Source organism: Cryptotermes secundus, unplaced genomic scaffold (genome assembly GCF_002891405.2).
Source record: "Cryptotermes secundus unplaced genomic scaffold, Csec_1.0 scaffold704, whole genome shotgun sequence".
Classification (NCBI taxonomy): domain Eukaryota; kingdom Metazoa; phylum Arthropoda; class Insecta; order Blattodea; family Kalotermitidae; genus Cryptotermes; species Cryptotermes secundus.
In genome coordinates, this window is record NW_019731232.1 from 11,882 (window position 1) to 27,684 (window position 15,803).

At 38.3% G+C, this 15,803-nt stretch overlaps 1 protein-coding gene and 1 long non-coding RNA gene across 5 annotated transcripts in view; one reads left to right on the top strand and one right to left on the bottom strand.

The window, feature by feature from the left end:
• The window catches only part of LOC111866601, a 16,498-nt gene extending 8,683 nt beyond the window's left edge, over nucleotides 1-7,815 (bottom strand). The window contains exon 1 of one of the 2 annotated variants that reach the window (XR_002843175.2): nucleotides 7,410-7,815. This is a non-coding gene — a long non-coding RNA (uncharacterized LOC111866601). The remainder of the gene's footprint in view (nucleotides 1-7,409) is intronic. The other variant, XR_004513232.1, reaches the window with a different exon arrangement.
• A 103-nt stretch (nucleotides 7,816-7,918) lies between these two features.
• Nucleotides 7,919-13,000, top strand: LOC111866599 (sorting nexin-21). Of its 3 annotated transcripts, none has more exons than XM_023855720.2 (5): nucleotides 7,919-8,342; nucleotides 9,118-9,169; nucleotides 9,916-10,044; nucleotides 10,615-10,766; nucleotides 10,858-13,000. In XM_023855720.2, exons 2-5 carry the CDS (start codon nucleotides 9,160-9,162, stop codon nucleotides 11,539-11,541), a joined length of 975 nt encoding a protein of 324 aa, XP_023711488.1. In that variant the 5' UTR covers nucleotides 7,919-8,342; nucleotides 9,118-9,159; the 3' UTR covers nucleotides 11,542-13,000. The 3 variants fall into 3 exon arrangements, with proteins under 3 accessions (XP_023711488.1, XP_023711487.1, XP_023711486.1); XM_023855719.2 differs by having other exon boundaries at nucleotides 7,919-8,334; nucleotides 9,916-10,056; XM_023855718.2 differs by having other exon boundaries at nucleotides 7,920-8,342; nucleotides 9,916-10,056.
• The last annotated feature ends 2,803 nt before the right edge of the window (nucleotides 13,001-15,803 follow it).

Genomic DNA, 15,803 nt, shown 5'->3' on the forward strand with positions numbered 1-15,803 from the left:
CTAGATGACCTTGGGGACAGAAGAGGATATTTTTATTTGAAGGAGAAAGCTTGAGATCGCATTAAGTGGAGGAACTGTTTTGGAAGAGACTGTGGACCTGTCGTCTGACAGATTACTGATGAAAATGATACATTCCTACTCTCTGCCTCTGCTCTTTATCCTTGCATCCTACCCTCCTACTGTCCTTCTAATACCTAATTATGCAACAATATGTGGAACCTCGCTTAACGAGCACCACGAGTAATTCGCATAACGAACAAAACAAATTGTAAAAAAATGACTTGCATAACGAGTGATGAGAGGGGAAGTCCCGGATTGTGGGCTTGCTACATCAGCCTGTGTTTAGCACTCATTCCGCTAGCATCTTAGTGTCGCTTGTGATCACACATTTTTCCAAACTTGTGGTCAGACATATTATTTGTGATTTTTTTTGTGCAAAGTTTAATAACCCTTGCAAAAGTGTCCCCAAAGAAAAAGCCGCAAAAAGACAGCCATAAGAGAATAAAAATAACCGTAGAAATAAAACGTAAAATCACTGAAAAGCGAGAACGAAGTGTGAGCGTGGCTGATCTAGCACGCACATACAATCGGTCTACATCAACAATTTGCACAATTTGGAGTTGCATTGTGTTTCACAGCAAGAAGTTGTGGAGGAGAGTTTGTCAGAGGAGGAGGAGGAGGAAACAGCAAAGCAACAATCTTCTGGCACAATAAGAGAAATGCTGAAAGCATGGGAAACTGTTGCATTGTACACTGAGAAGCATCACCCTAATAAGGCAGTGGCTATGTACACTACAAATTTATTTAATGATAATGCTGTGTCGCATTTTAACCAAATTTTGAAGCGTCGGCAAAAACAAATGTCTCTAGACAGCTTTCTAATAAAAAATAATTAGATATGTATCATAAATAATAAACTAATTATTTCGATTTTTTTTCTGCAAATCGAATATGCATTCCAGGTTGGTTCATTCTGCATAGAAGAAAAGATGAAGATGATTCACGCTCTTTAACAATGTATATATAATTTTCTTTGAATAAACGTTACACAAAAAATTTTTTGAGTATATTTTTCGGCGTGGAACGCATTATCGTATTTTACATTAATTTATATGGGAAAAATTTTTTCGTTTAACAAGTGTTTCGCATTACGAGTAAGACTCTGGAACGAATTATGCTCGCTAAGCAAGGTTCCACTGTAGCTAACCTGTTATCCAAAATCTGCTACCTCCAAATCTTTGTTTCTTCACATCTCAATATGTGGCTCCAATTTTTGTACTAACTACACATGCACCAAAACCCCTGTTAACTGTTCCGCCCAACCATATTCAGTTTCCAGACTCCTTACTTTCCACAATATCATTCCTCTCTGGCATCCCCTACATATTATTATGTATATTCCTCCTTGGGCTATTATGCATAACTTCCCTTCCTCTCGGAATGTTTTGATGTAGTTACACAATTTAATTACCAAAGCAGTACCCAGACCTTTTTCTAAGAATATGTTTGCTGGCACTCCCACACTCAATTTTAACCTCAAGGTTGAAAAATACAATTCACCACCCTGGGCACAACTTTTGACATGTTTTCCAACATATGTACCAGCAAAAAAACTGCTAGTTGTACCAGCATGTTAAAAGAAATACATTTTCCTGTATTTGGATATACTTTTATATACCTCCTGGAAACTAATTCACTCCCAGGTGAGGTCACTTTAATTTAATTTATGTTATGGTTGTGCTGAGTTAAGCAAACACAAATAATATCATGTGTGACTCTGTTGAATGTTACATTCAAACACACATCATCATGAACAAGTGAAAGAAATCAATATGTTCTGGCTACTTTCCAGTAATAAAACTGCTATCTGGTATTTCAGAGAATACACAATGAAATGATGACTGATCCTAGAAAAATCTTGTTTCTTTAGTAACTCATTTCCTGACTTTGTTATCTTATTTGAATGTACTTTTACTTGGTGTTTAAAACTTAAAATATGACACAACTGGTATTGCACAGCGCCATACTTTTAAGAATTACACATTTAACCCAAAAGTTGGTAAAGTTAATGGTGAAGTTGTCCCTGTAATTAAATAATTAAGCACTACGCCATGAAGATGTATGGGCCAGTGGATGTATAGATCCACATATTCTTGATCTTGACAATAGCTGGAGGTGAGCGATCAGCTTCATGCCCAGTGACTTTACACCTGAGTAAAGAGCCCCTGGTACACATTGGACAAGAAGCACTGGGTATGTCTTTATACTATATAACCAATTACTCATGCATACGAAGGGGGACCCAAAAATAACCGGAAACGAACTGTTGCGCGCGCATGCTTTGTAGTTACGAGTTGTGCTGCAAGGTGGTGTTAGCTGGGGGGTCTCCCGCGACTGTTAGTGAGCTGGCGTCAGTCTGAGTTAAGTGGTTTGTCTGTGGTGCTCTGTTGTGTGCGTTCCTGTTTCAACTCTTTGGCGATTAGTGAGATGGCCGACCAGAAGGAACAAAGAGTGTGCGTGAAATTTTGCTTTCTGTTAGGGAAAACTGCACTTCACTCTTCAAGTCGCGGCAAACATTCACGCGGTTTTCTCTTTGGTCATCTCCGAGCAAGCGAGGAACAAATTTTGCAGACACCCTGTCTCGTGTGCAAACCTTCAGTTAAAATCGCTGGACCGTGCTCCATGAGATGTTCGTTTCCTCAGAAAGTTGGTCAATGGTCTTTCGACGATCTTCATCAATTTCACGCACACTCTTTGTTCCTTCTGGTCGGCCATCTCACTAATCGCCAAAGGGTTGAAACAGGAACGCACACAACAGAGCACCACAGACAAACCACTTAACTCAGACTGACGCCAGCTCACTAACAGTCGCGGGAGACCCCCAGCTAACACCACCTAGCAGCACAACTCGTAACTACAAAGCATGCGCGCGCAACAGGTCGTTTCCAGTTATTTTTGGGTCCCCCTCTTACAGACATATGTGGAGCCAGAATTGGTAATTGGTGTAGGGACTAGCTACAGGCTGAACAACTAGGGTCAGAGTTCCAGTCCTGGTAGGGTCATGAATTTTCTCTTCTCCACATCATCCAGACCGGCTCTGGGGTTCACCCAATCTCCTATCCAATGGGTACCAGGGGCCCTTTCCCTGGGGGTAAAATGGCCAGGGCATGAAGATGACCACTCACCTCCAGCTAGTGTTGAGGTCAAGAAAATGTGGACCTATACATCCACTATCCCATATGCCTTCATGGCATAGTGCTTAATTAGTTAAGCACTTGATACAGACATTTGTAGCCCCATTACTAGTCTGCAGAGGCAACAAGTTCCCCCACCTGTAGAGGCTAGAAGTTCATTTTCAAATATATAACTCAAAACCTAACCTTAGGTATGCATTATTTAGGACAAAAGAAAAGCCTAATATTACAAACAAGGTGTGGACAACATTCAATGTGTTCTGAATGCCTCTGATGCCAGTATTTAACATGAAGTTCATTTTAATAATGTACCCAAGTCACTTGGGGGGTGGTTAGTGGGTATAAGCATGAATGTTACAAGGTGTTTGGCTATCGATGGACCACTGTCTGGTGGTGGCAAAATTTCGGGAGAGACTGGCAGTGAGCAAACAAACAATGCACTTATTTCACATGAAGAGTTTCAATCTCAAGCAATCGATTGAGCTGACGAGTAAAGAGCAGTATCACGCTGAAATTTCAAATAGGTTCACAGCCTTGGAGAACACTCAGGTGGATATTAACAGAGTTTGGGAAACTATTAGAGAGAATATCAAAATTTCAGCCAAAGAGAGTCTAGATTATTCTGAAGAAGCATAAGCCATGGTAAGACAAAGGATGCTCCAAATTATTAGATCAAAGGAAACAAGTAAAACTGCTGTGGTTACATAATCCAAGCAAAATATATGGGCAATGTTATATTTTAGCGTCCTGTTGCACTGATTTAAGTTCATAGTTTGACGTGAATTGAGTAGCACCTGAAGATGGCATTCTTATGCCGAAACATGTAGTGAAAGTGAGAGAAGAAGATAGATAAGTGTATGCACTGCAAGACGGAATAAACAAATCATGAAAATATATGGGGATAATCTAAACAATATAAAATGTGAAGCCAGCATGGATTTCAGAAATATAAAAAGGGAATATCTGATAGACAAATCTGTCTTCTTGCTGCTGTCTAAAAATGAAAAAATCACAATATACAAAACTATAATTTTGCCTGTGGTTCTGTGTGGGTGTGAAACTTTGTCTCTGACATTAAGGGAAGAGCATAGATCGATGATGTTATAGAATTGGGTGCTTAGGAGAATATTTGGACCAAAGAGTGACGGAGTGACAGGAGGTTGGAGAAAACTACATAATAAGGAGCTTCATAACATGTACTCTTCCCCAAGTATAATTAGAATGATGAAAGCAACGTGGATAAGATGCTCAGAGCATGTAGAATGAATGGAGGATAAGAGGAATGCATATAGGACACTGGTGGGAAAGCCAGAATGAAAGAGATCACTAGGAAGACCAAGATATGAGTGGGTGGATAATATTAAAATGGATCTTAGAGAGACAGTATAGGGTGGTATGTACTGGACTGATCTCACTCAGGTCAAGGACTAGTAGAGGGCTCTTGTGAACATGGTAATGAACCTACAGGTTCCACAAAAATTCTGGGAAGTTCTTGAGTAGCTGCACAAATGGCAACTTCTCAAGTTAGTCAGATTCTGTAGAGACAAACCAAGTAGGCCCAAATATGTGGTCACTATACTTCGAAATTAAGCAAAAAGAAAGTTATACATCATACATATACTGCAAAGCAACAAGCTTCCAAGCAAAATGTACAGAAATGGGTTACTCAAAGCTCCTACTTACTAACCCTTCTTCAATGTCTTTGGAGTTCCAATTTCCGCAGGATTCACTTTGGTTATTTTCGAAGAGTCTTTTCTCTCAGAGCAATAACATCTATATACATGTGGGTTAAATTTATTTTCTTGTACCACTTCAAATGTGTTCATTGTATTTGTACATAGTGCTGTAAATATTTTAATTTTGCGATATGGAAGGTACTTCTGACATGCAAGTTGCCCTATCAGTTTTGACATTGTTGGAATTTACTGTGGGTTGTCGTTATATGAAGAGACAACCACTTGTTGAACTGTTCTATATTTATTATAGTTGCACAGTATACATAGACACACTTCGGTTTGAAGAACTGAAGACTAATAATATAATAACAACAGTGAAGTCTGTAATATCTTGAACGTTGTATTGAAACGCAACTCTGAACTTCCACTCAGTGTATCTTCTTATATAACCTTGAGCAGGACCTATAGAAAACATGTCACTGTCCGTATTGTTGCATTCTTTGCCTAGCACCGGCCGTTTACTCAGCCACTGCTAGGGAGTGAATTGTTTCTGGCTTGCGATTGGCTAGCACTCGATCCACTGTAGGTGCTTCCCATAGTCACATATTGTTATAGACCTTACATAACAACAACTGTTTACTCACCGTTGCTAAGCAATGGTACCTGAGCTGTATCTGTAACGTTTCCTTGAATGTTGGCAGTTCTCACATCCCACATCTCTCCAGGAGATGGCTGCTCAGCTGTTGAAGCCAGCAGGAAAACGTACGTCCTACGGGCGATGGTGGAACGACATGAGGAGCCGAGGCGTGGATTGTGTCAGCTGTGGGGTTGAAGGTCTTGGTGGTGGTCCCGTGGCCTGTCTCGTAAAGCGTGTAGGCAGGCTTTACCCTATCGGTTGACATGGTGAAGGGCTTAATGCGAACGAGAATTTGCATTATTTTCTCCCTCTGTGAGGGGACCTCGTAGGGGCCACTGTAGGGGGGTTCCAACGCTCTGCGTGTCATGTCCTGCCAGAGGAAGACATGCGCGCACTTCTCGAGGTCACTGTGCACGAATGTAATTAGGGAGGTGTGGCATATTGCTGGAATTGTTCTGAGGCAGGCCATATATTGGTGGAGCTCAGTGATGAGGTGCACTGGATCCACTGGATCAGAAGTCAGAGTTAGCAGTTCGCCTGGTATTCTGAGTGGCTAGCCATACACAAGCTGAGCTACTGATGCCTGCAGGTCCTCTCTGAATGCCGTGCGGATTCCGAGAACCAGGGGAAGGGCTTCTGTCCTGTCTTGGTCTGCCTGGAAAATGATGGCTGCCTTAGTGTCCGGTGGAAACGTTCCATGAGTCCGTTAGCTGCTGGGTGGTGGGCGGTTGTCCGTGAGAGTTGAATGCCACAGAGCTTGGCCAGGGAGTGGAAGAGCTGAGATTCAAACTGAAGTCCCTGTTCGGTGGTGACGGTCAGCGGGCAACTGAAGCAGGATATCCAGCTGGTCAGTAGAGTGCGTGCCACTGTGTCGGCTGGGATGGCTTCTGGCCAGCGAGTGAAGTGATCGACTGCAGTGAGGCAGTATTTGTAGCCTGCCGATGTCGAAAGGGGTCCCACAAGGTCTATGTGGACATGAATTCTGGCTGCTGGCGGTGTAAAGTCGCCCAACGGAGTGACCGTGGCATGAGACTCTGTTACACATGGCATGATACATAAAATGAATTACAATTTTGATCACTTAAACACTCCTCATAACCCTAACACTGTAAATTATGCAATTTTTAGCATAAAAATCTATCGTTACTTTGGGTGTATAAGTCATACTGGTCACTGTCTTCGATTCTTCAGCTGTTCGACAGCACACATCAAATTAAATACGTCTAATCAGTCTAACCATTCTTGTTCGCAGTAGACGAAACAACCTCCAACGCCTGACACTAAACTCAGATCGAAACGCGATTCAACATCGAAAGCGTACAGTCTACACCGGTCAACGCAGCTTAATCATTATTATTATTATTATTTCTTCCTTATTCCATTACATCTATAGTAGGCTAAAGCCTTACATACAGAATTGTGTCAATTTATCTTGCTAATACTATCAAGCAATTGTCAAAAAGACTTATAATATAAGACAATGTTTGTTTACATCATAACACAATTACTCTCTAGCACAATACACTCAAAATTATCATTTAAAATAAAAATTTAAGATAAACGTTTCCGTCAAAAGTAACAGAATATTTTGGTCATATAGCTTTAACATATACAACAAATCCAACATATAAAAACATTAAATTATATGTATGGTTTTCGTGCATTCACGATGATTATCCATTTACTGTACTACTCAACATCTTATATAGTTATAGAGTTGCATGATCATTATCTCTTAAAATATTCATCCAGTGTATAAAAAGAATTTAAATAAAGATATTCCTTTGAGTTGTTTTTAAACTTATTTATATCATTAGAAGTTACTTTAATTTTATTAGGTAGTACATTGTAAATCCTTACGGCCATGTGAATTACCCCATTACCACATTTCGCCAAATTTACCTGGCTCATATGTATATCCATATTTTGTCTAGTATTTATTTCATAGCGATCCCTATTTGTATCAAATATTTCTATACTTTTTACTACAAACATGTCTCAAATGATAGAATTCTGAATAAATAGATAAATAAAACAACTCGTTCATTTCTGCCAATAGACGAAGAGGAAAAATCTCTACAAACGAACACGGAGAACGGCGTTGTTCAATCACTCTTGAGGCTATTGTGTGGATTGTGTGAGTCTCAAATAGACGAAGCCATTGCAACACTGTTTTAAAAGAAGCAGTTAATAGAGTAAATATAAGTCAATAACCGAATTCATTAAACTGAACACCAGCTCAAGATGCTCATGATCCTCATGATCTCGTGATTCATCCTGCTATGTAACGATTGAATGTTCCCACAATATGAGTTACCTTGACGACCTTGACTGTGGTTCTCGATAATACTCTTTGGTTTCTCGAAGAGAGCGATAAAAAAGGATGAATGTCGTGTGTGTCTTGTGTCATAAGCGTCGTCAGTCCTCCAATTCAGCATTAATTTTGAAGTTCAGTGCTTGAATGTCATAAAAGTATATGACAGTAGTATTATAATTGCCAATATTTGTGGGCCTTCGATGAATTTTCAGAAATAAAATAGGGAAAGTTTTACAGTTTTCCAAAACACGGTTATTGATTGTGCAATTTGCCCTGAAAGTGCACAGCGGGATATTCCTATATACATCCCCCGCCACAAATATACAAACGGGAATTTCAGCTCGCGAGAAAGAGGTGATTCCGCATTGACAAAATTACACAGGCAAAAATGTTGAAAGTACTGTAGTTGAGTGATGTTACGTACCATCAAATAAAATATTTTACTATATTGATGACTGTGGAAGCTCTGCCTTAGGTTGTGATTGCTTCTTATTCTTTCACAAATGACTGGTGAGCTGGTGAGTTATTACTAATACATTTGCAGTAATAGTGCAGCATCCATATGGTGTGGCATACGAAAATTATAGGTAAATCAGTGGGTACATTAATTGAAGAAATTCAGAGGATTAACACCTTTTGCCGTGTTATGAATGTAGGCAGAATTTAGGCGCGTGAAGTGATCGAAGAAGATAGCATGCTGTTGGGAATAAATCCGAACTGTAATCAGTGGCGTAGTATGGCAACACTTGAAGATGCCAAAGTCTAGAGATAACATTGTAAGAGTTAATGTATGTCAGCATCGTCAGAAAGTAAGCCCCCTTCCCCCTCCAAAACTGCTTTTCACTTCTGACACATCCCATTCCTACATGTGCAACTTCAATACTAATAACAATATGTACTGCCTAAATTCAGGCAGTGGTTAGAAATATAAGTCTGGAGGATTTGCTTTTGCTCTACCATACCATACAGAAAAAGTATAATTTGCAGAATTTGACAGATGAGCAGATACTCCTGCTTTCTTGTTGGAGCTTACATGTCTTTGGAACTCATTACAGTGTAATCAGGCAATGTGTAAAGAATATTCAGTGATAATTTATTTTGGATTTTATTGTATGCTATTAATATGGTAGAAATTTGGAATTATCTGAGATATTTTGGACCCAAACTATGCAAATGAATTCTGAATCATGAACTAAACCAGATATTAATAAATAAAGGTACACCAGCATCAGTAGTAGTAGTACACAGTAGTGTTAAAGTATAAGGATACAGTAAGTTTGATTTTTCTTTCAGATGACCATACAATAAAAGCAAAAAAAGAACTCACTTCAGACAATGGAAATATGTAAGTAGTGGCTATAATAAAAAATTTCATCAGCCCTCAGTCCTACACAGATATTTCATAGTACAAATGAAATGGGACGTGAAGCATTAATACCCCAGATAAAATCTCCCATACATTTTCAAATATAGAAAGTTCTTCTTCAACATAACAGTATATATATTCTGTGCACTGTGTATGAAATGTCTCGACAGAAATTTTGTTTAAACGCCCTTTAAATTTAGTTCTTAAGTGTTGGTTTAATGTGTTTGCGATTAAGTAGTGAAGTTGCTCAACATCAAACCAAGCAGTGGATGACTAAGTAGCATCACTGTTAAGAATGATTTTTCATTAATTTTTTTAATTACAGTATAGTAATGACTAGATTTTCAGGGAACTGTGTCCCATCAGTTCTCATTAATTTGTTTTTGAGGAAATTTCACGAACACACTGAAATCTTTGTTGTTTCCTATTTTCAAATTTAAATAACACAGAACTGATGAATATAGTAACTTAGCAACCTTCAGATCAATGATTGGATCCATGAAGTGGAAATAAATGTAAATGTAAAACAGACACCTATCAGTCATAGCTTGCTAAACACTGATTTCCCAGACTACATATCACTTACAGTGATGGGAATTGTTTCTTATGGTTTGTGTCATATTTTCTTCAAGGCAGTCCGGAATAAAGTCATGGAATTAGACTAGTCATAATTGTCTCTAAACTAAATAATTTGAGTTTCTGTATTATGTTCTTTCAATACCCAGGTAATACTTCAAAGCAAGAAACTGCCAATGAAGAACTCGAGAAACTTGCATTAGATGATGAACCTGACACTCGTCTGGGCCAAGGAACACTCAGCTTCAATGAAGTCCCTGAAGTTCACAGTCAAGCTGGTGCACACATCAGTAAAATTTCCATATACACTCTAATAGCTGAAGTAGCATGTTTTATATGTGTCTGGCTGAAGTAACATATTTTATGTTTCCCATTCTTCTTCATCTGTTACATTTCCGGTTGATCTTTCTTTAGACAGCCTCCTCTTTATTTTCTTTCATAAGAGAGATTATATTTTGACACTGTAGCAGAGTATTTTCCTCATGAGCAATCTAGGTTCATTAATTACATATATTGAGTATATTTGGATGGTAGTGGGAGACTACCACACAAATGATGACTGTTACATGAAAATAGAGGTAGAGGTAGGCAATTCTTTGACACAAAAAATAATCTTTCATTTCCTTCTTTTACAGCAAGGGGGACAATTACACAAGTAAATGTGGCAGCTATTTTATATAAAAATGAGAGGCCATTTCCTTTTCAAACTGACATGAAAAAGATCATGTATAAATAATTCTGAGAGCTGAATTCTAGGATGTGGATAGTAAGATAAGTCCTGTTCTTGTATTGTTTGTAGGACCAACAGCCACAATTTATTTATGTATAATAAAATTATAACATTTTAGGATCATGGGCAAAAGTTCAAAGAGGCACTGTTGGTGAGGATTCTGCTGGTCCAGTTGATGTAACAAATGGTGAAATTATGAGAAGGCCAGTTCTGAAATTTGAAGTGGTGTCGGCACGAACTGTTGATCACAACAGCGAGAAGAAGCATGTGGTTAGTCCTGTTAATGAAATGTGGTTCACATTTTATATTCAGATGCAGCACTTTCAATGTGCATGTAATTCTAATTGTTATTTACTTCTAGGCGTACACTATAATGGTACGGAAGGATGCAATTCAGCCTGACCCAAATCCTGCTGTGATTGAACGCCGTTATTCTGATTTTCTGGAACTGTATGAATCACTTCGACGTGAATTTCCATCCCTGATGACAAGTGTCACATTCCCTAAAAAAGTGCTGTTGGGTAATTTTGCACCTGGTGTGATATCCGAGCGTAGTGCTGGTTTTGAAGCTCTTTTGGAACATATAATAACCGAAGACAGATTGCGAGAATCATCATGTCTGTTGTCATTTCTTCAGGGTCGTGAACAGCGTGAAGCACGTCAGTGGATGGAGGCTCAGCGTTATGACCAAGCTATACCATTATTAGAGAATTCGTTTAGACTTCTGAATAAACTTCACACAGACAGGCATCCATCTGTAATGTTGGCACTGTGTCGTCTAGTTGCTTGTTGCAGCACTGATCCTGTCACCACGTCAGCAGAGCGTTTTGCAGATCTTGCACTTAGGCGATATGAAGCAGTCAGTGATGCTGACCTCCTTCAGTTTTATGTGCCTCTTTTACAGCTCTGCGTCCGATTGTGGTGGTCACTTGGAAGGGACAAACGACCTTTAGAAGCCAGGCTTGAAGATCTTAAGAGACGTGGTATTAAAGTGGATGGTTGTCGAACTTTGTTCGATGCACTGATGGCTTTGGACAAAAATTGAGTAGCAGGTCTTTCTCCATTTGCTGCATTCCAGAGCACCACAATTGTTATGTCATGTCACAATGTTCTGTGCCTTTCCCTGCTATTTAAAATGTCTGCAAGTACAAGAAAATAAATAATTTCAAAATTATTAGTGTGTTAATATTTTAATTAACACTAGAAATTTTATTCATTGATATTAGGAACAGTTTTCTAGTCCACTTTAGTATTTCTTATAATTACTGTCATACTAATATAAGATCTCATTCATATATCGAGCTTGCAATAGTTACAATATCGTAATTCGTTGCTTGGTTATATTATGTAACCATTTCTGTAAGTCACTTCATTACCCTAATTGTACAAAAGCCAAAAGACAGCATATGTCATGAAAAGGAAACTGCATATGCATATAATAATGGATTCACTGTTAAAAAGGTATAGGATAAATCATAAAGAATGAATTTATTTATAGTGGAATGGTGTAAAGATTGAGGAATGCATAGGTCAGAAATCAGCTTTATTTTTAATGAATGGAAATACTGAGGGATATGAATTGAGAACACAAATATTATTATGAAATAATTTTTCTGTGTATGTATGTTCAGAGAGAACTTTGTGCATCAAGTTCTGGGCAAAAACTTGGAAACCGTGAAATCAGATTCATCTTAAACTCTTGTTAAACTTCATTAGTAAATAAATTTTAGATGAATACTGGTACATTTATAAACATTCTTAAGCAAATTTTTACAATATGGCGACGAGCTGTCATTGATGTTATAATCATTCCTGTAGAGCAGGCATGTCCAACGTGTCGATCGTGGTCCCAGGACGATTTTTGGTGAATATCATAGGCCTATAAGGAAATTATATGTGAAAAGCATGTAAATTCACTTGTAAAATAATATGATTATATTCAGATTTTGAAGGGAAAATACGTGTTAAAGTAGTCTGTACTTTCAATGTTTGTTGCTTTTACAATAAACATGTGTCGTGTTATCTTTACCGATAATTTTGCTTAAAGCGAGGTATGACGATAGGAGGGGGTGGTAGATTACTGGCAGTTTTGACACTAAAAAGTCAATCACAACCTGTCTGAAGTTGGACATGCCTGCTGTAGAGTATAAATAACCTCAGATGAATTCAGTGACAAGTTTGAAGGACTGTGTAGATTTGAATAGTTCATGCTTGGTCAAATAATTGTAACCCTCACATTCAATGACAGATACATGTCATTACTGTGTTGTATGTAAAATCTCCATCTCGATTACAGTGTGGGGAAAGGGGAATGTATATGTCAAAATCGGTAGTGAAACATTCTGTTAATATCAATTGCATGAATCCTTATGCCTATAGGATGGTATCCTCTTTTATACCTGTAAGTGGAGCTCTGTTCAAAACTATTTGTATTAGTGCAGTTTCCTTGTTATATTTTTCCATGAATACTCTGAAAATACACTGTATATTTAATGAGTGAAAAATAATAGATATGTGTGGGTGTTCGGGTTTTTTTCCTGTTGTTTGTCTGTCAATGACAAAGATTTACATAGTCAGTATACTTTCAGCTCTATTTTGTGTACCTTAATTTAGACATATTTGACTACTGCATTACATGATTTACCAATGTGTGAGTTTTTTGTGTTGCTGTATTTTATTTTAGCAAATTGATGTTTAATTTTTATACTGTTCTACAAGTTTAAAAAGGTTAAATGTAGTTTACATGTATAAACAAATAAATGTAATGTAATGAAATGTTTGTTTTATTGCTTTGAGATTGTGGTGGGAGGACCTTCCACCAAAATTAAGGGGATGGGTAGGCTGTTAGCAGACTTATTAAATATTTTACCTTTTTAACTCTTACTGAGCAGGCTGGTCTAGCAGTAACACACTGTGCTTGTATTTGGGATGTGTTCCATTTGAATTGTAACCAAGACACCAGCTATCCCGACAGGTTTTTTTTTTTTATGTTTTCCCAGAGTCCTTCCATGAAAATTCTTTGCATTTTAAATGTAGGTCCCTTTTTGGTGGTATTATGCTTTATTGAAACAACGTGTATATTCATGGACGTAAATGATAAGAGGTGTAAAAGTAAAGGTATCCATGTAACAGACCGTGGAGGCCCATAGGATTGTGAGATATTGAGGTTCCCACGTTTTCTAGACAGTGTCATTAATTTCGGTTTTTTCTAAAATAATCAAAAAAATTATGCACAATAGACTTTTACCATTCATAAATAAGTACAGCATAATCAACATTAAACAGCATGGATTCTGCAAAGGAAAATCAACACATACAACAATCACAGAATTTACAAAAAACGGTTTACAAAGCACTAGATGAAAAAGAAATGAGTATAGGGATATTTTTGGATTTATCAAAAGCGTTCGACCTCGTAGATCATGATATATTGCTAAGTAAGATGGAAAGAATGGGAATACGAGGGGTTACACTAAGGTGGTTCCAAACATAGTTAGAAAACAGAAAACAAGCGATAGAAATTACATACAGATGCAAAAAACTAATCGTAATATTAATTACACCTATCCCGAAAGAGACCCATCAGCTATGGCGTCCCACAAGATTCTGTTCTGGGACCAGTGTTGTTTTTGTTATACATAAACGACCTGGAAGCCAGCATAGAACATGGGAAACCTACGTTCTTTGCCGATGATACCAGCATTTTTATAGCAGGAAATAGCGCTAACGAAATTCAAAGGAAAACAAATGAAACAATAAACAAAATCACAGAGTAGTTTGAGAGGAATCGATTAACTATTAATAAAGAGAAAACAATAGCAATAGCATCATCCTCAAAAACTACAACTTGAATGCCCTCCAATAAAGATTTATGAAACTGTTATGAACTACACAGATCACTCAAAATTTCTGGGAGTCTGGCTAGATAAGCATCTAAGATGGACTATGCATACGCAAAAGCTAGCGAACAACTTATGTAAAGCATGCTTTGGCCTAAGGATAGTTAGAAGAGTAACTGGACTAGAGACTGTCCGCACGTTATATTATGCTCATTTCCAATCTTTGTTGTCATATGGATTGATATTTTGGGGCAACTCAGTAAATGCAAAATTGATCTTTAAATTACAGAAGAGAGCTATAAGAGCTATGACCCAGGTCCCAGAAACGACTAGTTGTAAACTAATTTTCAAATCATTACATATATTACCTCTACCATCTTTGTACATACACGTAAATGAAACTCTAATATACATAAAATCCAATTTGAATGATTTCACAACCAACTCAGGATTACACTCATACAACACAAGGGAAAAAGATGACTTGCACATCGTCCCATGTAATACAAGTCTATGCAAGAACAACTTTAACAATGTAGGACTTCGACTGCTAAATCATCTGCCACGATATACAGAATGTCGCAGGAGGAATGTGCCAAATTTCGTGAGGGTGTTTCTTATGTTAAAGTATGCCGACATAATCCAAAACACTTATGTCCAAAGTTGAACGGTTATGGAGATAATGGCCCGAGAAAAGTGTGGTCTTCTGGCGTGTCCACGCACTATACCTGTCAGCTGAGACGTCTTATCTATGTTTGTAATTGAGTGTGGTGATTCACACTAGCCGTAAGCTCATGCGCTACCTACAGAGTACGTTGCGGCCGGGTCGTGAATGGTTGGTAAATTAGTTGTGCGGAGTTGCTGAAATGCCTCTTGTGTTTTCACACGTGGAATATTGTGATATGCATTTTGTGTGTGGATTTTTCGGTGGCAATGCACGTGCTGCTGTTGAAGAATACCAAAGGCGTTTTCCCGATCGAAGGATTCCATCTCGAAGTGTATATACGCGAATTCACCAGACATTGCGCGATACTGGTTCTCTTCCGAGTGTTTCTGTGCACTCTGAAAGGGAGGATGTACGAATGATAAACACACGAGAGAATATCCTTGAGATGGTTCAGAGAAGTCCGCGTCTGTCCACTCGTAGAATGGCCTCTCGCATCGGCGTATCACGTATGCAGGTGTGACGAACTTTACATGATGAAGAGTTGTATCCTTACCATGATCAAAGGGTACAACATCTGGAACCAGGCGACCATGCAGAGTGTATGGATCTGTGCCACTGGATAAAAGCTCATCCCGAACTGTTAAGCGTCATTTTATTCAGTGGGGAGGCGTCTTTTACCCGGAACGGTGTAAATAAAACGAAATGTGCATACGTGGTCCCATAATAATCCACATGAGATAATGGAAACAAAATTCCAAAAGAGATTTTCCGTAAAGATACGTTTAATGCAGTTATGTAGTC